General features: G+C 40.0%; 2 protein-coding genes across 3 annotated transcripts; one reads left to right on the top strand and one right to left on the bottom strand.

Moving 5' to 3' along the window:
- Positions 1 to 5,192: 5,192 nt before the first annotated feature.
- Positions 5,193 to 7,243, bottom strand: LOC120893790. 2 transcript variants are annotated; one of them, XM_040295894.1, is made up of 9 exons: positions 7,074 to 7,243; positions 6,817 to 7,010; positions 6,617 to 6,721; positions 6,381 to 6,551; positions 6,174 to 6,308; positions 5,996 to 6,109; positions 5,780 to 5,925; positions 5,580 to 5,717; positions 5,193 to 5,508 (listed from the first exon to the last, which is right to left on the bottom strand). In XM_040295894.1, the coding sequence occupies exons 1-9, from the start codon at positions 7,129 to 7,131 to the stop codon at positions 5,262 to 5,264; spliced, it is 1,308 nt and encodes a 435-aa protein (XP_040151828.1). In that variant the 5' UTR covers positions 7,132 to 7,243; the 3' UTR covers positions 5,193 to 5,261. The 2 variants fall into 2 exon arrangements, with proteins under 2 accessions (XP_040151828.1, XP_040151829.1); XM_040295895.1 differs by lacking the exons at positions 6,817 to 7,010; positions 7,074 to 7,243 and having other exon boundaries at positions 6,381 to 6,531; positions 6,617 to 6,693.
- A 13,158-nt stretch (positions 7,244 to 20,401) lies between these two features.
- On the top strand, positions 20,402 to 22,222 carry LOC120894002 (uncharacterized protein K02A2.6-like). The gene is made up of 2 exons (XM_040296319.1): positions 20,402 to 21,159; positions 21,748 to 22,222. The coding sequence occupies exons 1-2, from the start codon at positions 20,402 to 20,404 to the stop codon at positions 22,220 to 22,222; spliced, it is 1,233 nt and encodes a 410-aa protein (XP_040152253.1).
- The last annotated feature ends 1,929 nt before the right edge of the window (positions 22,223 to 24,151 follow it).

The following is a 24,151-nucleotide window of genomic DNA, read 5'->3' as shown; positions in this document are numbered from 1 at the left end:
TTTTATCGTACGTGCTGTCATTTGATTTTCGCTGGATTATTTAGATTTATTTGATTGTTTGTCTGAATTTTATAGTTCAATGATTAAAGAATTTGTGATGTTTTGCTTCAAACCCTACATACATCGGTATACATCGGTATTTCTGGTCACTTTGCCCACAGGGCAAGGCGAGCTTTTTGGCGGCCACCGTCGCAAAACCGTCGCAAAACGTCAAAACCGACGTCACAAGTACTGCAAACCGACCAAGGTGGATTAAAAATATCAGGTGGTGGATAAGGGCCTTTGGGGTGTCGCCATAGTTGAGGGACTTTACGTCATTTTAAAACCGTTAACCATTGCCCAGTCAGACAAATCGGACTTAATTTACCCCTATCTTACCGCTAAATTACCGGTAATTTAAGAGTAATTTAATGGTAAATTAGCAGTCGTTAATTTACCCATTCGAGCAGTTTTGACAGATCCTATTCCTTCCTCTATTTTATTTTTATTTTTTTCGGCCAAATTGTTAATATATAACACGAAATTTATTATATTACTGTTTAATGGTTATATTAAATCTTTTCCTTAACTTATACTCACGATTACAATGTATTTTTTTTAGCAAACTCGACTTGAACAACCGCTTCACCCGGAGAAGGTGATGCTCAAAAAGCACTAATAAACGCAATTTCTCGACTGTTTTTTTTACATTTAACAGTTTTGAACACACCACCGACGTCTTTTTCCACTAAAAGATCATTAAGACAATACTTTTTGTGTTATTATTTATATCTTTTTACTGCAACAAACGACAACACTTCGTACCGCTAAATTGCTCTTAAATTACTGTTATGACAGACACAAAACTGCTCGAATGGGTAAATTAACAGAAGGCTGTCTGACTGGGTGGTTTCCGCATACAAAGCTTAGCAAATAGGACAGATTTCTTTGTTATTATGTTGATTTTTGTGTGTCTATTGATTTTATCGAAAAAATGAGATTTATTAACAAAAAATTTGATGATTTGCTTATGCACGAAATTTAAAATCATGTGAGTAAGAGTTCTTATCTCACGTTAATTGTCCATGCGGCTCGTAGATAATGAGGAATTAATGTGAAAATTGAAAAAAATAATGATTTCTTAGTTTTTATAATCAAAAATGTCGAAGACACAATGATTTATAGAATAAATTCACGGAATAACACAAAATAACTCACTTTGATCTATGTTTTAATGTTAAATAAGAACTGGCAAAGTCCAAAATATATTTTTAAAGAATATTTAATCGAAAAAATGGGCTAGATAAATTATATGAACAAATTTAATAAATGTAAACAAAGTTTGAATCCTGGGGACCTTACGTCAAGTGACGAATTGTCAAAATGCACTACCCAGTCAGACAAATCGGACTTAATTTACCCCTATCTTACCGCTAAATTACCGGTAATTTAAGAGTAATTTAATGGTAAATTAGCAGTCGTTAATTTACCCATTCGAGCAGTTTTGACAGATCCTATTCCTTCCTCTATTTTATTTTTATTTTTGTCGGCCAAATTGTTAATAAATAACACGAAATGTATTATATTACAGTTGAATGCTTTTATTCAATCATTGTCCTTAACTTATACAAACGATTACAATGTATTTTTTAAGCAAACTCGACTTGAACAGCCGCTTCACCCGGTGAAGGTGGTGCACAAATAGCACTAATAAATGCAATTTCTCGGCTGTTTTTTACATTTTACAGTTTTAAACACACCGCCGATGTCTTCTTCCACTAAAAGATCATTAAAACAATACTCTTTTTGTTCTAATTTACATCTTTTCACTGACAACAAACGACAACACTTCGTACCGCTAAATTGCTCTTAAAGTACTGTTATGACAGACACAAAACTGCTCGAATGGGTAAATTAACAGAAGGCTGTCTGAATGGGTAGAGTCCACCACCTGATATTTTTAAATCCACCTTGCAAACCGACGTCGCCAGCGAGCGAAACTCGTAAGGCCGAAAATACACGGACCGGAATTTCGCGGCCGCGGAATTCCGCCTGCTGTCAAACCCATATACAAAGTGTCAACGGCAACTTTCCCGAACTGTCATATCCATACATTTTTCAGCAAGCGGAATTCCGCGGCCGCGAAATTCCGGTCCGTGTATTTTCGGCCTAACGATTTCGAGGCGCTGGCGACGGTCGTTTTTGACGTTTTGCGACGGTTATTGACCTTTCGAGTGAGCTTTTGCCCTGCGGTCCAGTGAGGCCAGATTATATTGGCAGATTTCGGCAGGAGCACTGTTGAGAACGGAACAATTTAAATTTAATCAATTATTTTAATGATTACCCTGCTAGCAAAGAGAATGAAAAATTGTGCGACATTCAGGCGAGGGGCATGTAGAAGCAGGGGGAGACGGTTGGAAATACACGGAATAACGCAGAGGCGCGAGCGTGTTTTGGTTTCCACACAGTTTTTGCACTCACACAATTACACATGTGTAAATGTGTGCGTTCACTTTTAGCCTGCGCGCTCAGTTTGGTTTTCTCGCAGCGGCATGGTGGTATCGGTGTCTCGCTCGCACTAGTGCAGTTTGTTCGGGGAGAAACGGAAAGGAAGCGGTATGAGGAAAATACAATGAAACAGCGCGAGCGAGCGTTCTTTTCAGTGAGAGCGCCTCGTGTATTTTAAAGGCATGCAAGAGAGCGCCGGTCTGGTGGTACAGTCGTCAACTCGAACGACTTAATAACATGCCCATCGTGGGCTCAAGCCTTGAATAGACCGACCCCCCATAGCTAGGACTGACTATCCTGCTTTGGTAATCAATAAGTCACTGAAAGCCAAGCCCACTTCACTAGCGGGTACAGGCAGGCTTTGACCGGCAGCGACTGTTGTGCCAAAAAGAAGAAGAAGAAGGAGCAAGAGAGCGCATTCTCCTTGTGGTAGCGCTCCATCCGCCATTCATTAATTATCAGCCCAAAACAACGGACTTCGGATCCGATCTTGGGCCAGACCCCCACCGTGTGTTTCTACCTTCCCCTCGCCTGAAAATTTCATTCTCTTTGTCTGTCGGGTAAGCTTTAACCGCCGACAGCGAGATTCAAATTCAAATTTAAATGATTTTCTTTGACGAGAAATTCTCGGAATCCACGCAACGGACATTTTCTACTTACAGTAGAGCGCCGTTTATCCGGGCTTCTCGGGATTTGACCTCGCTCGGATAAGTCAAATGATATATTTTATCACCAATTCCTTGTTATGCTTTTAAAAAAAATTTCTTATTTTTTGATAAAAATAACCCAGTTTTTATTAACTTCATGTTTTTTCCAAAGAGAATATTTAAAATTTGCCATGAATTATAGAGTTTTCTGTTGTGACAATGAGCTCTTATAACCGCCTTTTCAAATATCCTCCTCATAACGCAATGTCACTTTTGTATTGAACTGTCATTTCTCAACAGCACGGATAAACGGAAAGCCGGATAAAAGGTACCCGGATAAACGGCGCTCTATTGTATTATGAACATTAAATTTTAACGGATAAAAAGCGCCAGGCAAACAAACGTGCATCAGCGCGATAAGTAACAAATGAGGTTAGCAATCCTTGAAATAGCATCCCAAGCGTCACAGATTAAGCTTAAACGACTGAACTAAGCTTAAAAATCAAATATCTGTGATTTTCGGTAGGATAAATGGAAAATCGGTTGTTTTAGGGCGGTCATCTGTCGGTTCAAACCCAAGTGACATTTGCTCGAAATTGTTTTCCCATATCTGCTCGATTAGTACTCGATACGCCTGAAATTGTGGATTTGTGTGTGATCAAGTGTGTTGAAAGCGCTAAGATTTGGTGAGTTCGTAAATTAGACTTACTTCTATCGATTGATGATGCCGTCGAGCTCATTTTACATTCGTAGCTTTGATTTTTTTATGAAAAACAAAAACGAATTTTGTGTGACGTTATTTTATAAAAAAAAATATATTATTTAAGTATAAAATGGCTACATGACCAACTATAACGATAGGAAACATCATTTCGTATCGAATCCAGCGAATCTAGAAGAAAATAACGAAAAAGCCGCATCACAGTTGAATTTAAAGGACTTTTTCTGAATTCCGTTAAATTGGTGCAGTTTAACCCAAGCGCCACAGATTAAGCTTAAACGACTGGAAAATTGAATATCCATAGAAGAAAAAGAAAGCTCCACAGCTTCATTGGTTTGATCAATAGATGGCGTATTAAAACTGATTATTATATTGCTATCCTTTTCTTGCAATGTGTTTCGGCAAGTTTCATCTTATCATGACCTATGTAGCCTTCTAACTTTCCGAGCAAAAATCTATATGAATGGTCGTGTGGTCAGATACGTGGGTATCAACACCAACGACCATTACTCAAATCTCACTTGCTTCAGTGCTGGTGGTTTCCATTTGAGTTTAGTATTTAAACAATCGTATCGCCGTTCTAGTTCTAGCGATGCATAACTTCAATGCGAAACCCATACAACAGTACAGAGGAAATGAGAAAGCTCTCCTCCAAGCGATGAAGCTCAACTGGTTGGGGTATCCCACCAACAGAGAGCGCCACCTGTTGTGGGCAGCCGTGCCGACCCCTGGACTTGCCGTGGTAGTTGTGCTGCCACTGGTCAATGTCCAGGGGGCGACAGTGTGTCACGCACACTGTCGTACGTACACTAAGCGCGGCGCGCGGGTGTGTGATGTGCGCTCGGACAAGCAGGTGTTGCGAGCAGCCGGTCGAGCAAGGCTCCCGGCAGGGCACGGTACGGCTGGCGCGCGGCCGAGTATATATAGTGTGTATTGTGCTTATTATTATTTATGATGTGTACTGTTATATCAGTGTTTGAATAAAGTACCTGAGAAAGCCAAAGACACAACACCACCAGCTTTTTTAATATTTTTAGAATGCATGAGTCGTTTGCCGTCTGCTAAACGAAGTCTTTCTATATTCCGTTTAGGTAGAGAACTTGAGTCGTTTAGAAGCCGTTTAGTGGTCGTTTAGTGGATTTGTGGCACTTGGGAAGGGAAGTTTAAGGCTCCCGTTTAAGGGAATTTGCTCGAAATCCCGGTTCTTCGTGCTCGAAAATGTCAATTGGGAATGAAAACCGTTACTACTGCTTGGAGCGCGAAAAAGGCCTTTTCCAACGTGTTGAATAATCCGTTGAAAGGGTGCGCATGCAATTTTTTAATTGAAAAAAGCAGCATTACTTCAATGTATTGCAAAATTTGTATTTGTGATAGATGTGATTTCAGTTGTCGCTGTAAATTTTAAATTATTCCGACTTAAACAATCTTAACAAGGCCGTCATAGTTATTTTCTTTTCCGACTCTTCCTGTGCTTCCTCCAGCGAAGGCAGAGATTCGATTTTGTTCTGTTCTAAAATTTTTGGAATGTATGCAAAGAATTGGTCCAACCGCATGTGAAACGATTTGAGACGGGCGAGTGATGCTTTCAAGATGGTTTGATTCGACCGTTCCTGCTCAAGATCCATGATAACGTTTTCCTGCTTACATTTCAAACTACAAAAAAATGAAGGTACGACACAAAATGGAAGCTATTGTATTGGACAGTGTATGGTATGATCGCATACCTTGCCGTGTCTAATGTACAGCCGCCACGAACGAAATGTTTCGTATTTTCGATTTCAGCATCGAGCTCTTTGTAGACTCGTTCGTCTTCGTAAATATCTGTTTCTAGTTGCATTATTTTGTGTGTTTTCGATTCCATTCTACAGTAAAGTACCATTGTATAGTTTTATTGCGACTTAACGTTACAATTGTGTTTACTTACTCTTTAAGAATATTAGCTTCCCATATACAGAAGGACGTATGTTTCAATTGCTCAATCGTGTGATGCACTTTTTCTTGCTCTGTTTGCAACGCTTCCATGCTTGGTGTTATGGAATCGTATCGTGATGGCCAGCGTTTCGGGTCGATCTAAAAAAAAGGGGAATGAAACAGGCTACAATGAATGTGTTTCCGTTTTGCTAATGATATCGATACATACATCACCCATGCTGGCACTTGTAATCGCTGTACGTTCCTTCGTTAGGATAGATTTGTGATACTTCAATGATTTCATATTGTGCGCACGGTCTATGTTGAATCCTATGGTAGATTTCTGTAGCAAAACGAGTGTGTGAGGACGATTTAATTCATCATAATACACAGTTAATGGGTCCTACCTTTAGCTCCTTATTCAATGAAATCACTTTATCGATCACGGAACGTCCGATCAGTGTTGTTTTTCGTATAAGCACCATTTGTTCTTTGATTGCTTGTTTCAAGGCAGCCAATGATCGATCGTTGTAGAGGTTGTCCTTTATATGCACATAAAAAATAAATGCACAATTACGGGGTAAAGATACACATTTTAACAATACAATATTTACCTTGAACATAAAGTGTCCGATACGGCGATAATAGTTTTGAATGTTTCTAGCATTCCTTATCGATGCCTCACAACGACTCAATTGCAGAGCGGCCAATCGGGTTTTTACCTTCTCTTCCGTTGCTCTCGGATCGTGTGTATCGACCTGAATCCTGCAAGTAAATATTTTCATCTGAACGGTAATGCAAAACTGTTAGTAATTTAAAAGGTTTTTTTTCAAATTGTAAAAAGCATTACCAACAAAGTGCGATAGCGTTCGCGCAATGAGTTCACCTTTAGCATCAACATATCCAATGATTTGCGCTTGGCAATGTTCATTTCATCGAAATCTGAAATAATTTTCTGGAAAACAATGTAAATTATTCTCTCTCTCTCTCTCTCTCTTTCTCTCTCTCTATCTCTCTCTACTTAGTAACAAATGTGGTATTCGGCCGTACTTGCATGTACTCGCTAGGAATTTCCAAGAACCAATCTTGTTGTATGACATTCCGAATGTTCGACTCATTGATGGTGAGCTTTCGTGTTAGTGTTTCGTTTAAGTTGAGCAAATCCTTTTCCACACTGGTGAAATGTTCAGCATGGCTTTCCTTTTCGGACAGCGTTTTGAGCCGAGCTAGCTCGAGGTTTCTTTCTATCAATCAAGAGCAGTGAATGCTTTAGGCGGTGAAGGGAGGGTGGCTAGTTCTATACTTACCACTCAAGCAGGTGTAATTATAATATTGCGAAAGCTTATCATTCGTAGTCCAATCCATTATCACAAAACGTAAGTATTATTGCAATCGAAAGACAATTTAAAACTATAATAATCAACAATATATACCGATTGGTTCGTTGAAAGTTCACTGGCAATAAAACTCAATGGCTACTCGAACATCGCGGTTGTGCTGTAGTGATGGTAATGTAATACAGATTGTTAACAGAAAATCTCTCTCTCTCTCTCTCTCTCTCTCTCTCTCTATCCCTCTCTCTATCCCTCTCCCCTCTTTCTCTTTCTCTCTCTCTCTATCCCTCTCTCTGTCCCTCTCCCCTCTCTCTCTCTCTTTCTCTCCCTCTTTCTTTCTCTCTCTTTCTCTCTCTCTCTCTTGTTGGGCTGCTCACGATAGAGCACGTCGATGTGAGATGGTCCTGTCGAACACCTTCTTGGACATGAGTCCGGCATCCTCATGACATGCCCCAGCCATCGTATACTGCCAGCCTTCGCCACCGTGGTTTATTCTATGAATCGTGGTTCATCCTTCTCCTCCACGCTCCATGCTCGAACACACCGCGAAAAATGGTCCGGAGGATGCGTCGCTCAAACACGCCCAGAGCGTTTGCATCCTTTGTTCGAATGGTCCAGGACTCGTGTCCATAAAGGACCACCTAGCGAATCAATCAATTTACCATCTCGAGATTGTCGCCGTCAACTAATACACTGTAGTTCCACCGGCTCCCACAGTCACAAGAGCAACTAGTGCATTTCGACGGTAAGCCATATGAACCGGTCCAGCTCCATCACACCTTTTCAAGTGCTACTACCTCGAAGCTGTGGGCCCAAACCTCATCGTACAAGACAAGAGATCCGACGAGAGAGATCTGTAGTTCAACGTTCTGAGCTTCCAATCTCGAGTCCTTTCTCCTAGCAGAAGTTTAAATCGATTAAGTTGATACTGTTCTTCTTTTCGTTAACTCGTTCGTTACTGTGGTGTTTTTGTGGAGGTGCTTTGCAAGGCCTCTCCTCCGACCTACAGTCTTGTCATAGGGTCTACGTTCGCTGTCTGTTTAGAGTCCTGCAGCGAGTAGTCAGCGCGGCCCTTCAGGAAGATGTATACGCTGGATGGAAGCCGCCTCTTACATGGAGAACAGACGCTCCAAAGTAAAGTTATGAAGAACAATTATCTACCGCCCCTCTCAATTTAGCCATGTAATGGGTTGGGTTTCCCAGTATACCACCGCTTGGATAATCGAGGGACATGTTAGCGTTCTGTGCCGTTCTATGAGGACGTGTTGAGTAGGGGATGGAGAGCCTTTGTTAACTTTCTAGAGGTTTTGGATCCACCCCCGTATTAGCGAAGTATTGCTACAATACTGCCAACAGAACTACAACAGAATGAAATGAAAAGCATAATAAATATTCGTTGAACCTACATACATTATACATTCTTGCATTCAGAATTATGGATACATATAGAACGTTCTCATTCTTGTCAGCTAAAATTGATTTGCTGTATTGTACATGCATTTTTTTTAACGTGAAACTAATACCCGTGGAGGAGAAAGTTAGTTAGAAAATTCTCAGGATATTTAGCTATAAACCAGGGCTAGCCTGTATACTAATTTATTTGGGACTAGAACAGCTGACGCAGCATTTTTTCGTATCTTACAGTTCCAATATATAGAATAGTTGGGTTGTACATTGTCCAGTACTCACATATTGCTCTGAAACATGATCATTGCCCGAAGCGACTAGCTGTTTGCGACCTGGACGATAATTTCAGAGTAGAGATGTAGCATATCTGCTATACAGAACTTATTATCAGCTATCAGCTATAGACACATTGTAACACACTTTGGAAAGCCAAACTACACCATTGTAACGCATTCATTATAGCACATTCAGTAAATCAGATCATACAATGGCAACACATCTTGAAGAATTCAGGCCACTTCATTCATACAAATAACAGTTATCATAAAGACACACTTATCAAAAATAACCACAGCATAAGCAGGAACAGTATATGCATTAAAACCCAAAACAGGAACTCAGTAAAGTAAAGTACAGAACAGGTAAAGTAGAAAAAAAAAAAAAAATAAAAAAAAAATAGTTGCCATCAACAAACCAGGAAAAGACCCTAACAATATGCCAAATCACAGACCGATTGCCTTATTACCAACAATAACTACGCTCAGAAAAATAGCGACATTAAAAAACATCCAGCATATAACTGAACAATATCAACTCTTACCTTCTACATCCTTTGGCTTCCGGAAAAATCGGGCAACTACATCAGCTGTTGATTTTCTAACAAATAACATAAAAAAGAACCGAAAAAACAAACACACTGTCGTTATTTTTATTGACGTTGAAAATGCGTATAATAGTGTCGACGTAGAAATTCTAACTGAAACTATGACAAGAAAAATGATATCTCCTGAATGGATGAATAAAGCATTTCTTGACCAACCGATGGATTGAAATAGCTTCAGAAGGCCAAACAGTAGAAGAGTATACATTATCCCTGTATCCCTATAGTTTATGAGTCCCTTCATCCATGGGGCCCCTTGTAATAAGCAAGGTTGCTGGCAACACTGGCATATGACAGTTCTGGCTGCTTGGGGAATGATCCAGCAGACGTGCTTGGGGACTAGAGAGCAACAGACGTATACGTAATAAAGCGTACATAATAAAACTTATTACATGGTGTCAGAAGTGTAAGAACTCTCGGAACCTAAAAGCAAATGGGAAAGTATCGTCCAATATCCGGTAAATCGTGGATTTATTGTCGTTTACCAGCAGAACAAACGCATATTAAAGTCGCATATTGCGTGTATCAAGAGAAGAAAAGAAGCAGCAAGATGGCGGCAAATTCAGCAGACCGCTTACCAAGAGCGCTGGATTGCTCAGATTTGGCAAAAGAATGGCCAAAATGGAAGCAGCAGTTTCACATCTTTATGATTGCGAATAACAAAATCAACGAGGACGAGCGGAACAAGATCGCGATCTTTTTATGGCTAGTTGGTGATCATGGAGTTTAAATATCTCTTCTTCTCTTCTTTGGCTCAACAACCGATGTCGGTCAAGGCTTGCCTGTACCACTAGTGGGCTTTGGCTTTCAGTGACTAATTGATTCCCCCCCACTGCAAGATAGTCAGTCCTACGTATGGCGGCGCGGTCTATTTGGGGATTGAACCCATGACGGGCATGTTGTTAAGTCGTACGAGTTGACGACTGTACTACGAGACCGGCTATGGAGTTGAAATATACAACACATTATTTCCCAGCAACGGAGACATGAAGGCAATGTTCGGTGAAATTGTCGAAACCAATACAAAAAAAGATGATAAGGGAGATGCTGCTAAAAAAGAAGAAAAAGGCAGAACATTGGATGACGTCATTACTGCTTTTGATTCTTACTGTCTTCCAAGAAAAAATTTGGCCATCGAAGCGTTCAAATTCAACCTCATAGAGCAGAAAGAAAATCAACCCTTTGCAGAGTTTGAAACGGCACTACGAAAACAAATGGCATTTTGCGAATTTGAGTGTGCAAACCCAAGGAACATTTTAAATCTTATCATAGTTTTAACGATGTTGCTACGAAAATTTCATTAAGCCTTCCTTTTTCATTTGAAAGTCGTGTATGACCTCATAAGACTAAAATAAAACCAACTTAAGACTGAAAGGGCCCATCTACAGAACTCTGTTAAGACTACTAGTTAAAACCATTGGTAGACCTTTAAAACTTGAGGCGCAAATAACCTATCAAAATTCAACATATTGCTATGGATATGTTCTTGAGATGGCAATGAAGCATTGAATATGAAGTCATAACAATGGTTGAGAGTTATTTGCGAATTTTTATGTTGTATTGATATTTTTTCTGATGATCTCGCTCGCATACGAGCAAAAATCCATGCCAAGAAAATTTCACTGTTTAAATACATTATAATTATTTGAAAAATATCAATGCGCCTCAATAATATACAGCTTTTTAGATTAAAAATAGATTATTGAAAAATACAGATTCGTTTTAAACACCCTCAATTTGCACCAAAAGGAGTGTCATAATAAACATGAGGTGAAGGATTTTTTTTAGAAATTGCCATTTTTTTCTATTTGTTATGTTAACTATGAATTTGTTTATAACAAATTCAACATGGCTGACACATATTCCACACACAAATGAACAATCATATAAATAAAAATGGATTCCATTTGCTTAAGATCAGAAGGACTTTCCTGATCAAAAGTTCAGTTGATTTGTAATGCAATATGTGTGGCTAAGATCTTTTTAAACAGCACATAGCTATAGGAATCGCTTGTGCAGACTAATAAGTTTTGAGAATCTCCTCGTACAGGCAGTGTCAGAGATACGCGGAATCTGGTATATGCATATTTACATAATCGTGATTTTCCCAGTTTTATCAATGTTTTTATTTATAAAATTAGAAATACATCGAATAGTCTTTGCAGGGGATAAAACAACCCACTACAAGCAAAACGAAAATAAAATTAAATATTGTTTGGCTAAAAATCCAAAAATACAATTAACGAAGAAGTTAGAAATACTCGGCTTATCAACGTTTTCCGTTAATAGCGTATTTCAAGTACAATCTGTATAGCCTGTTTCAAGTTTCCTTCGTCCAAGACTTAATAAGCATTTAATAAGATCAATTGATATTGATGCCTTAGTCGCGAATAATAAGTTTTGAAACGTGCTTAAGAATACATATACAGTTTGATTAAAGTCAGCCATCAACACTCCAATTTTAGTTTTAACAGACAGTCTTATATGCGTAATAGTCTGAAGTAACAAGTCTTTAAACGTGCTTAAGAATGCGTTTACAGGTTGATTAAAGTCAGCCTTCAAAACTCCAAGTTTAGTTTTAACAGACAGTCTTATAAGCGTCTTCAGAACATTTTGAAGGTTTAACAACTTTAAAGACTGTTAAGCATCTTCAAAAGACATGTTAAAACTGTGTGGCTCAGTACACTCATAGTAAAGAATGCTTTAAGACATGTTTAAGTGTAAAAGATATGGGAAATGTTTCTTGGGAATTGTCACGCATCCTATGCTGACCGAATGCTTCGTGATCGTATTATAGTCGGCATCCAGAATAAAAAAAATCCAACAGCTAAAATTGTTGGATGCAAAAGACGAGCCGCTTAAAAACGTCGTAGAAATGTGTAAAACGTATGAGGCTGCATCAAAACACAAGCAGCTAATTCAGACCAACGATGTACATCACCTCAATAGTGTAGAAAAAGATGCTGGAAATTGGAAAATAGACACAATTCAGCGTAGTGAACTTCATAAGGCAAGCTGCTATAACTGTGGACAACCTTTTAACGGGAGTCATCGTCGTTATTGTCCTGCAAAGAATGTGACCTGTAACAATTGCGGAAAGCGGGGACATTTCATGAAATTCTGCAAAGCTCCGAAGATCAACAGCAACAGTGACATCTCACGGGAACCGGTACGAACAACGCATAAAGTGAAGCAAAGGAACGACAAAGATGTAAACATGATCGCGTGGGCTGATTCAGGTAACATTGTTAGAGATGTTTATTGTGAGGGTATGGAAAATATGGATTCTTATGAATTTCAAAATAATTATTATTGTAGAGTAAACTGTAACGTAGCAACAGTGGGTTCCAATTACAAATGGACTAAACGATACCTAATTCAGGACTGGCCAGTGGAATTTAAGCTTGATACCGGTGCAGATGTCAATTGCATTCCTGTTAGCGTGGTTACCCGTATGAACTTACCGTTGTCGAAAGAGCGTACATTTAATGTTGTGGATTATAATAATAATCGTATACAAATACACGGTCAGATTCGTCTTACTTGTGTTGACGAAGAAACCAAAAACGCATTATCAGCTAATTTCTTTGTTGTAGATGACAATCTTCAACCAATATTGGGATTACAAACATGTATAGCATTTGGATTGCTGAAACGCTTGAATAGTATAGAATCATCTCAGTCTTTTCCATCAGACAGGAAAACGTTCATTGATTCAAATGCAGATCTTTTTGAAGGCCTTGGAAACCTTCCAGGGGAATGCACTATAGCGCTTAAAGAAAACTCCACTCCCTCCTTGCACTACAAAAAGCGCATACCAATTAGCCTGCACTCTCGTTTAAAAGATGAGCTTAAAAATATGGAATCTTTAGGGATTATTAGTTCGGTTGAATACCCTACAGATTGGGTAAACAATATGCAAATTGTCGAAAAACCTAATGGTGCTTTACGTATTTGTCTAGATCCGAAACCATTGAATGAATGTATCAAAAGGGAACATTTTCTTATCCCAAAGTCAGAAGATTTTCTAAGTCGTATGACAGGAAAAAAAATATTTACCGTATTAGATCTTAAAAATGGGTTTTGGCAGTTCAAGCTAGATAGAAAAAGTTCGGATCTAACCACGTTTATGACACCGTATGGTAGATTCCGTTGGAATCGTGTCCCGTTTGGAATAAGTAGTGCACCAGAAATGTTCCAACAAAGAATGGTAAAAATATTTGGGGATATTCCTGGAGTTGAAGTATATTTTGATGATCTGGCCATTACTGGAAAGGATTTTGAGGAACATGACAAAACTCTATCAATTGTTCTTGAAAGAGCTAGACAAAATAACATAAAATTTAACTCTATCAAAACCCAATACTGAACTGATGAGATCAAGTTCATGGGTCACATATTATCTGATGGTAAAATAAGACCAGATCAATCTTACATAAATGCAATTGTTGATATGCCCAGACCAAAAAATAAGTCAGAGGTGCTTCGTCTTCTGGGATTGCTAAAATATCTAGGTAAATTTATCCCAAATCTATCCAAACGAACCGCCTTACTGCGACAACTGTCTCGCAATGATGTTGAATGGTCTTGGACCGAGCAACACGAACGTGAGGTTGACGATATATTAGAGACGATTACCAATCAACCTGTGCTAGCAATGTTTGATATTGACAAGCCTATAATAGTTCAAACAGACAGTTCTAAAGATGGCTTAGGGAGTGTTTTAATGCAGAATGGAAAGGCCATAGCATATGCATCTCGCACACTATCCAAAAGTGAACAAAAGTGGGCACAAATAGAAAAAGAACTCTTGGCTATTGTTTTTGCTTGTGAACGATTTCATCACTTTTTATATGGTCACGAATTCACTGTTCAATCGGACCACAAGCCACTAGAAGCTCTGGTTAAACGTGATATTGATGATGTTACTCCTCGTTTGCAACGAATGTTCCTCCATCTATTGAAGTATCCAGGAATGATCATAAAATACACACCTGGTAAGGAATTACTTATAGCTGACTGTCTCTCACGAGCAGCACTGCCAGACAATAAAGACTTTAGCAACGAGCTATCGGGGATAATTCATGCAATATCCAATAAAGCATGCTTATCAACTGATAATTATAATTACTATGTAGGTAAACTCAATGATGATGAAAGATACAAACAAATTGTCAATTATGTCAAACAGGGATGGCCGTCATATCATCAACTAGGTTCATTAGGGCAATTGTTTTATAAGCATCGACACTTGCTTCATTTTGAAAATGGATTGTTGTTCAAAGAGCATCGATTGGTTGTTCCTACTCTCATGCAACCAACTATTTCCAAATGGTTGCATGCTCCTCATCTAGGCATAGAAAAAACTCTCGCAAGAGCCAGGTCCCAGTTTTTTTGGCCCGGTATGTCGAATGACATCACTGAACTTGTTAAAGCATGCCAGGTTTGCGAAAAGTTTACACGTAACCAACAAAAAGAACCCCTTTTACAAGACACACCTCCTAGTTATCCATTTGAGAGAGTGGGTATAGATTTATATGAATACGCAGGGAATGATCATATCGTAATTATAGATGCATATTCAGGGTATCTTATTTCTAGGCAGTTAAATGAAAAATCAATAAGATGTGTCCTGGAAGTCTTAGATCGCGTGTTTTGTGAATATGGGTATCCCACGCAAATCAGGTGTGACAATGTTCCATTCAATTCTACTGCATTTGTAACGTATAGCAATGATACAAATATTAACATATCATTTTCTAGCCCAAGAAACCCTCAAAGTAACGGACTAGCAGAAAAAGGTGTAGCTATTGTAAAAAATATAATCAAACGATGCTATGAAGCTGACGATATCAAATATTTTCAATATCGGCTTCTAGAGTATAACACCACAACAGTAGCGACAATGGGTCTTTCTCCAGCACAATTATTCTTTGGTCGCCAGCTTAAGTCTGGCTTACCCACAAATAGTGCGTTGTTACATCGCAATTGCATTGATGAAAAACTCATTGAAACGAAAATATTTTCCAAGCGACAACATCAAAAGAAATTTTATGATCGAGCTTCAAAACCATTGCCAGTCCTGAACATAGGAGATAGAGTGAATTTCAAAAAGACAGGAAAAGAATGGAATAATGGTAAAATCGTTCGTCAGGTAAACAGTAGATCGTACATAGTTCAAGACAATTTTGGAAATCATTTTCGACGGAATAGAAGATTTCTGGTGAAAACTGCAAATATGATCCCAAATAGCAATGACATATTCTATAAAAAAGATGAGATTCATGTAGGTTTACCCATAAGTATGTCCGCATCTCACGGTGAAAATAGATATCAGCCAACAGAAAGCATAGAAACACAAGATACCGAGGCATTGGAAAATCAATCAAACGAAACAGTTACAGGGACAGAATCTGATTGTGACACGTGTTGTACAGCGAGTGATTCAGAATCAACATTAAATGAAGACCTTGAAAATAACGAATCTCAATCAGATGAGCCAGATACAGATAACCTATACAAAACCCGAAGTGGACGCGTCGTTCGTGCTCCAAGTGTTGTGGCTGTGAGTTGTACTCCCCTGGCTCATGACCGGTGTCGGACCATGATGCTAGGAAGGCGGCTAATTAGGTGTAATTGTGTAATGAGAGCAGATTGATTAGGATTGGAATTCGGAGAGCCGTGCAGGGCTTGGGAGATGGACAGATCGCTCTCTCTTGATTCGGGCTTGGTTGCGAGCAGACGTGTGTCGTGATTGATAATTTTATTTGTTAATATATAAGTTTTAATTATATTAATTGTGTTCGCGTTACATATCCAAATCCGAACACAACACCAAGAATATTTGATGTTTAGTTAGTATAGATTCATATTGATAGGATTAGACTAAGTGCATTAGGATAATTAGCTTTAATAATAAGTTTGTAAATATTTGTTAAAAAAAAAGAAAAAGAAAGCGTGTAATAAGCAAGGTTGCTGGCAACACTGGCATATGACAGTTCTGGCTGCTTGGGGAATGATCCAGCAGACGTGCTTGGGGACTAGAGAGCAACAGACGTATACGTAATAAAGCGTACATAATAAAACTTATTACACCCCTAACTAGCGCAGAAGCTCTTGCTGAGACTACTGTACACATTGTTCTATATGCTGGAATTACCATACACGGGGCCCCTTCATTGACGGGGCCCCCCGCGGCCGCTCAGTCCGCGCATCGTTAAAACCGCCACTGACGACAACATAGCAAGACACGAATTCAACCACTCCAAGAATAGTCGCTTCCTCACCAATATCATTACCTCTCTCCCAGTTATAGACGATAGTAAAATCAACTACAACATAAGTGTTTTAAGACAAAAAAGCCTCGAGATCATTAAGTAGCAATCTGGAGTAAAAATATACACAGGAAGCAAGATAGAAGAGAAACGTGGTATTGGAGCTTACATACAAATGGCCAATAGAGAAATTAAATTATCAGCGAGGACTCAACCACCCAGCTTGCAACGACGGAATTGTATGTCATCGATCTTGCATTAGAAAGAAAATATAAAAAATGCACGTTATATATAGGAAATCGTGCAGCATGCTGCATACTACTTGCAGAATTGTATATCGACGAAATAATCAGTAAAATCTTACACAATTGTGAAAGAACACAATGTCATATACAATGGATCCCGAGCCATGGAGGCATCCCGGGGTGTGAAATAGCTGATACCCTAGCAAGAAATGGTACCACAACACAAACAACAGATAACAAGCTAAGGTTAGCGGATGCCATCACTAACATCACAAATAAAGCCACGACAGAAGCCAACGCTTGGTATTCTCAAATATGCCTCACTAAAGGTTAAAAAAATGCAAGATATCAGAAATTCATTCCAAACAAGATGCGGCACCATAACACAAGACTCCCCCCAAAAGAAATAAAAACACTCAATAGACTAATCGCTGGTCACGACTATGGGAATTACTGGCCGCAGAAATTGAAGTTAGTCGATAATGGATCATGCAATAAATGCAATAAACCGAATACAGCATCACACAGAGTTTTCGATTGCCAAAAGTATGAAATAAAACGAATCAGACATGAAAACCTCAACGAGGAAAAATTCATAAAGGCATGGAAAACAAGGAATATAAAATTCTTAACAAAATTCACAAAATGCATCAATGATAACAGAATAACGTTCTAAAACAACATGTTCGAATGAACGAACAAGAATTGTACATGCATGCACCGACTCGTTCGTGCAGCTGGTGCACTAGGTCATAGTTGGTGTTAAATACGACCCTTGGGTGCCGTGAGTTCGGGTCTCGATCGATTATGATTTCTAGTACCTATCCTGCACCAACTTACACATATCCGAGCCACTCCGGGTAACTAACGGATGGCTCCGACCCTCCGACTTTTTTCCCTAACTGGCTTAAAATGTTGCATCTTAGGACACGAATGATCCTAGTAGGTTCGATTAACAAAATTCCCATAACTAATGTCCATGTACGTCGAATTGGAATTGAGTTCGCTACAGATGTTTCACTGCAGTATAATAATACGAAATTTTCTGTTTGTACAATTGGTCTGCATGGCAGTTTCGGGCGTTTTATCTGTGTTTTGTTTGTTTGTTTGTTTGTTTTTTTTTCGTGTGATATTGAATAATAAAATAGACCCAGCGTGGCAATTGAATTCGATGGCAGTTTGTTACGATTGTGCAATCTGAGTGAATGGAGTGGGTTTGATTGGCGTTGGTAGTATAGGATAACATTTTGATTTAAAAAGTAGCTTAGGCAATAGTGTTAAAAAGTTTGTCATAGATCGGAATGTGACGCGTGATCGTGCGAAAAGTAAGTAGGTGGGCATGTGTCACGATTAAGAAGGGTAACGTGCGTTCAATAATGTTCAGTACAGCGGAATCATTCGCTTCCACGACATTCGAAAGTTTGTACGGCGGAGTTCTATTCAATGTTTGTCTAAGGTAAATTGGGGTATATGTTTGTACGTGTTGGTATCATGTTTGTTCGTTGCGTTTTCACAATCTATACATTGATCTTGTGTTATACATTAACCGCCTAACTGGGTTTGACTGTCTTTCCGTTTGTGCCACGCATGACAATCGATTGTTTAGTGCAGCGGTGGGCAAACTTTACGACCGAAAGAGCCTAATTCTACTAGAGTGTAGAAACTCGTAAAGTTTCACGTGAAGAGCCAAATTGTTTAACCAAAAGCAACAATGTGTGAAAGTGTTATGAATTATATGAACTGTTCAGAGCCACCATCTCGATATCAAAGAGCCGCACTTTGCCGATCGCTGGTTTAGTAGATTTGAAAGTGTTGCACTTGCGGAAGACCATGTTGTGGTTTGTTGTGTTCTTTTTTTTAATGTGCCTCTATTTAAGCTACATTTATGTAACTTGCTGGCAACCACCCTGTGCCTGTACCGCTGTACCAAGACAGCTCGCAATGACAGTTGTGCTGTGCTTGTAGAGGTGTGTGTGCGGTGCAGGACACGATCGACAGATCGTTCTACGAAGAGAGATCGTTGACCGTCCGGACAGAGCAGACCACCTTTTTAACGTGTCATAGTGTTTGTCATAATTTGTATTTTAATGTGTTGATAAATAAGCAATAGTACTAAAGAACACAAAAGTGGCGACGAGAACAAAACGATCCCAACGATAACCGGTCATTTCATTCGTCAAAATTCATCGGAGAATGCTCCGAGAAGAATGCATCGGAGAAGAAATCAAAAAAAGAGGAGAATGCTGAGCCCCGAAGACCATACGATGGAAGAACGACATCTCTCGCAAAATGGCGCAAACTTTCCGGCAACTTTTATGCAGCACCCGCCATCGCAGCAAGCGGCTCCAACCCAAGCGGCACCAACCCAAGCAGCAACGACATACACCGCCAATGATTTTAATACCGTTTTGTATTTGTTGCAGCAGCAGATGGAAATGCAGCAGAAACAAATGGAACAACATATGAAATTGATACCAACTACTACAACAACAGCAGCAGCAATCGCATCCTGCAACATTTTCGCAACAGCAGCCAGATCAACAGGTACTCGCCAAACCTACTAATCCTGAGTTGATTTTAGATGCACTTGCAAGCAATATTAATGAGTTCCAGTACGATGCGAATGCGGGTATTACATTCAAGGCGTGGTACGCCCGTTACGAAGACCTGTTCGAGCATGATGCTTCCCGGTTGGAAGATGCAGCTCGCGTTCGTCTGCTGACCCGTAAGCTTGGCGTTGTTGAGCATAACCGTTTCTGCAACTTTATTTTGCCTCGTGCTCCTCGTGACCTCTCCTTTGCCGATGCTGTGTTGAAGCTAAAGGCATTATTTGGCAAAACGGAATCGATCCTGAGTAAGCGATACAAATGCCTTACCATAACAAAGCAACGCTCGGAGGATTTACTTGCATTCACGTGTCGTGTGAATAGAGCGTGTGTTGATGCTGAATATACTTCGATGACAGAAGATCAGTTTAAGTGCCTTGTTATGGTATGCGGTTTAAAGGATGAGAGTGATCGCGATTTACGTTTGAAGCTTTTATCGCTGATAGAGGAGAAAAATAGTGCAACTTTAGAGCAGCTTGCAAATGAATGCCAACGTTTGGTACGCGTTAAGGCAGATAGTGCGATGATAGCGACTGAAGCTAGTGAAAGGGTGTTGGCAATTAAATCCGGAGGTGTAGATTCATATCACCGTAAATCCAATGAAGGCAAGGTAAAAGCTAACGATTTTCATCCTCATGGTCAGAAACAAAGAAATTTTATGAAATGTTGGTTATGCGGAGAAGGGCATCACGCTAACAAATGCACCAACAAGGACCGTAAATGTAATCGCTGCCATAAATTCGGTCATATACAAGGTTTCTGTGCCAGTGCAGGTCGATGGTATAAGAATCGAAATCGCAAGCGTGTTAGTACTGTTTCGATTAACAGCCTAAGGTGTATGAACCGCAATAGCGTGAATGTTTTGCTAAATGGTCTGTCTGTCCGGATGATGGTGGATACCGGTGCCGATATTAGTATTATTTCGCATGAGGAGTGGATCCGCATAGGAAGACCTCCATTAAAGCCGACAAAGGTAAAGACTAAAACGGCATCCGGAGACCCCTTAAAGCTTTTAGGCAATTTTATATGTGAAGCCAAGATTGTAGACCAGTGCCACCAGTGTGTTATACACATCGCAGAAGCTGATTTGTTGCTGTTAGGTGCGGATTTGATGGACATTTTTGGTCTCTGGGATGTGCCATTGTCATCAATCTGCCGGCGCTTTGCGAATGCAGTAACGGATGTTGAGAAGCTGAAAAAGGCATATCCTACGTTGTTTGCTGATGGGTTGGGATATTGCATGAAGACACAGGTGCAGCTAGTGTTAAAGGAAGGAGCCATTCCGGTTTTTCGCCCAAAAAGGCCAGTGGCGTATTCTATGTTGCAAGCGGTTGATGATGAACTTCAGCGATTGGAAAGAGAAGGTATCGTTACACACGTAGAATATTCCGAATGGGCCGCGCCGATTGTGGTTGTGCGTAAGGCAAATGGAAGTATCCGTATCTTTGGGGATTATTCCACCGGTTTAAATAATGCATTGATGGCTCACCAATACCCATTGCCTCTTCCTGAGGATATTTTTGCTAGCCTGCAAAGTTGTTGCGTATTTAGTCAGATCGACTTGTCCGATGCTTTCCTCCAAGTTGAGGTTGATGAGAAGTGTCGTGAATTGCTGACGGTGAACACGCATCGAGGCCTATATCCCAAGTGCCACAAATCTACTAAACGACCACTAAACGGCTTCTAAACGACTCAAGCACTCTACCTAAACGGAATATAGAAAGACTTCGTTTAGCAGACGGTAAACGACTCATGCATTCTAAAAATAGCAAAAAAGCTGGTGGCGCTCTCTGTTGGTGGGATACCCCAACCAGTTGAGCTTCATCGCTTGGAGGAGAGTTTTCTCATTTCCTCTGTACTGTTGTATGGTTTCGCATTGAAGTTATGCATCGCTAGAACTAGAACGGCGATACGATTGTTTAAATACTAAACTCCAACGGAAACCACCAGCACTGAAGCAAGTGAGATTTGAGTAATGGTCGTTGGTGTTGATACCCACGTATCTGACCACACGACCATTCATATAGATTTTTGCTCAGAAAGTTAGAAGGCTATATAGGTCATAATAAGAAGAAACTTGTCGAAACACATTGCAAGAAAAGGATAGCAATATAATGATTAGTTTTAATACGCCATCTATTGATCAAACCAATGAAGCTGTGGAGCTTTCATTTTTTTTTCTATGGATATTCAATTTTCCAGTCGTTTAAGCTTAATCTGTGGCGCTTGGGATAGGTATAACAGGCTACCTCCGGGTATCAAAGCTGCACCAGGAGCATTCCAGCAGTTGATGGATACCATGTTGGCTGGACTTGAAGGAGTTGCTGCGTATTTAGACGACATTGTGGTTGGAGGCAAAGACAACGCAGACCATTCAAAGAACTTTCAAGCTGTCCTGGTTAGACTTCAGGAGTATGGTTTTACCATTCGGGCTGAGAAATGTAGTTTCCATAAGTCCCAAATAAAATATTTAGGTCATTTGCTTGATGGAACAGGGTTGCGACCAGACCCAGATAAAATCTTGCCCATCACAAAACTTCAACCTCCAACTGACGTCTCAGGAGTGAGATCTTTCCTGGGAGCGATCAATTATTATGGCAAGTTTGTGCGGAACATGCGAATGTTAAGGCAGCCCCTAGATGATTTGCTTAAAGAGGGGAATGTTTTTTTGCTGGACCCAGAAGTGTCAGCATGCCTTTCTACAATTTAAAAAGATATTGTCGTCTGATCTTCTACTTATGCATTATGATCCGCGATTGGAAATAATTGTTTCAGCAGATGCATCGTCCATCGGAGTTGGCGCTACAATATCCTATAGGTTGCCAGATGGGAGTGTTAAGGTAGTGCAACATGCATCGCGTGCTCTGACAGCAACTGAACAGAGGTACAGCCAACCAGATCACGAAGGTTTAGCCGTCGTGTATGCTGTTACTAAATTCTATCGCATGCTTTTTGGTAGACATTTCCGCTTGCAAATTGATCACCAACCACTTCTACGGATTTTCGGATCGAAAAAAGGAATTCCCATTTACACGGCCAATAGATTGCAAAGATTTGCACTAACACTGCTCTTGTATGACTTTGATATAGAGTATGTGGAAACAGATAAATTCGGGAATGCCGATGTTTTGTCGCGTTTGATCAACAAGCATGAAAAACCAGAGGAAGATTATGTTATTGCAAGCATTGAGCTAGAAAATGATACAGCAGCTATTTTGCAGAGTGCTACAAATGCTTTACCTCTGGCTTTTTGCGACATAATGAGAGAAACTCAGAAAGATCCGGTGCTTCGATCGTTATTAAACTTCATTCAGAATGGTTGGCCAAAAAAGGAAGTGAAAAGTCCTGAGATGAAATGTTTTTTCGCAAGGCGTGAGGGCCTTTTAACGATCGACAACTGTATAGTTTTTGGCGAACGCGTAATTATTCCTGCATGTCTACGTAGTCGGGTGTTGAAACTGATGCATAATGGGCACCCCGGAATCGAAAGAATGAAGGCAATAGCTAGGAGTTATGTTTATTGGCCCCTGATTGATTCAGATATAGCTGAAATGGTCAAATCTTGCAAAGCGTGTGCTTTTGCCGCGAAAACTCAGCCTCATAACGCTCCAATACCCTGGCCTAAGTGCAGCGCTCCATGGCAAAGAGTCCACATGGACTTCGCTGGACCAATAGATGGCTTGTATTTTCTACTAGTGATCGATGCTTATTCCAAATGGCCTGAGATAATTTCAACGACAAGAATTACTGCAAAGGCCACAGTAGAAATGCTTCGTGGACTTTGCTCTCGTTTTGGTATGCCGAACACTATCGTTAGTGATAACGGGCGACAGTTCACGAGCTGGGAATTTGAAGATTTCTGTAATAGTAATGGCATAGAGCACATCCGCCATAGTACCATCCGCAGTCTAATGGCCAGGCTGAACGTTTTGTGGACACATTCAAACGAGCACTCAGCAAAATCAGGAAGGGGAAGGTCCCGTTGCAAGAAGCGTTAGATGTATTTTTGCTGACTTACAGGAGTACACCTAATAAGCTGTTAGAAAACCAAAAAACTCCAGCAGATATTATGTTTAACCGAAGGATACGCACAACCTTAGAGCTGCTACGACCACCACTGCGACCTTCGCCAAGCACGTATACCTCTGAGCATAAACCCAAAAAGTTCAACGCTGGTGATCCTGTATATGCGAAGCTTTATGAAGTCAACGAATGGAGATGGGTTCCTGGTGTGATTGATGAGCAGATCGGAAGTGTGATATTTAAGGTTTTAACCACATCTGGCAGAACGCTCCGTTCACACATAAATCAGCTGCGTCATCGGTACAACACAAATAATCAACAAGATGAAATGGAGTCTACGATGTTCTTCAATGGATTGTTAGATGCTTAGGGTATTAGTCAATGTTGTTCCTCATCACCAGTACCTGATACCTGTTCCAACCCTAAGCCGTCCTTGTATATGTCTATGTCATCAGATGAACCATCCTTGAGTGTACCGTCATCATCGTCATAAGCTGTAGCATCGCAGTCATCATCATCAGCAACAACATCAACACAGCCATCGTCATCGTCATCAATGTTTTCGTCTTCAGTTTTACCGTCTTCTGTGAATGTTTGTCCGGAGCCAATTGAATCA

The sequence above is a fragment of the Anopheles arabiensis genome, chromosome 2 (assembly GCF_016920715.1).
Source record: "Anopheles arabiensis isolate DONGOLA chromosome 2, AaraD3, whole genome shotgun sequence".
Lineage (NCBI taxonomy): Eukaryota > Metazoa > Arthropoda > Insecta > Diptera > Culicidae > Anopheles > Anopheles arabiensis.
Note: the sequence above shows the minus strand (reverse complement) of the source record. Positions and strands in the feature narration are given on the sequence as shown.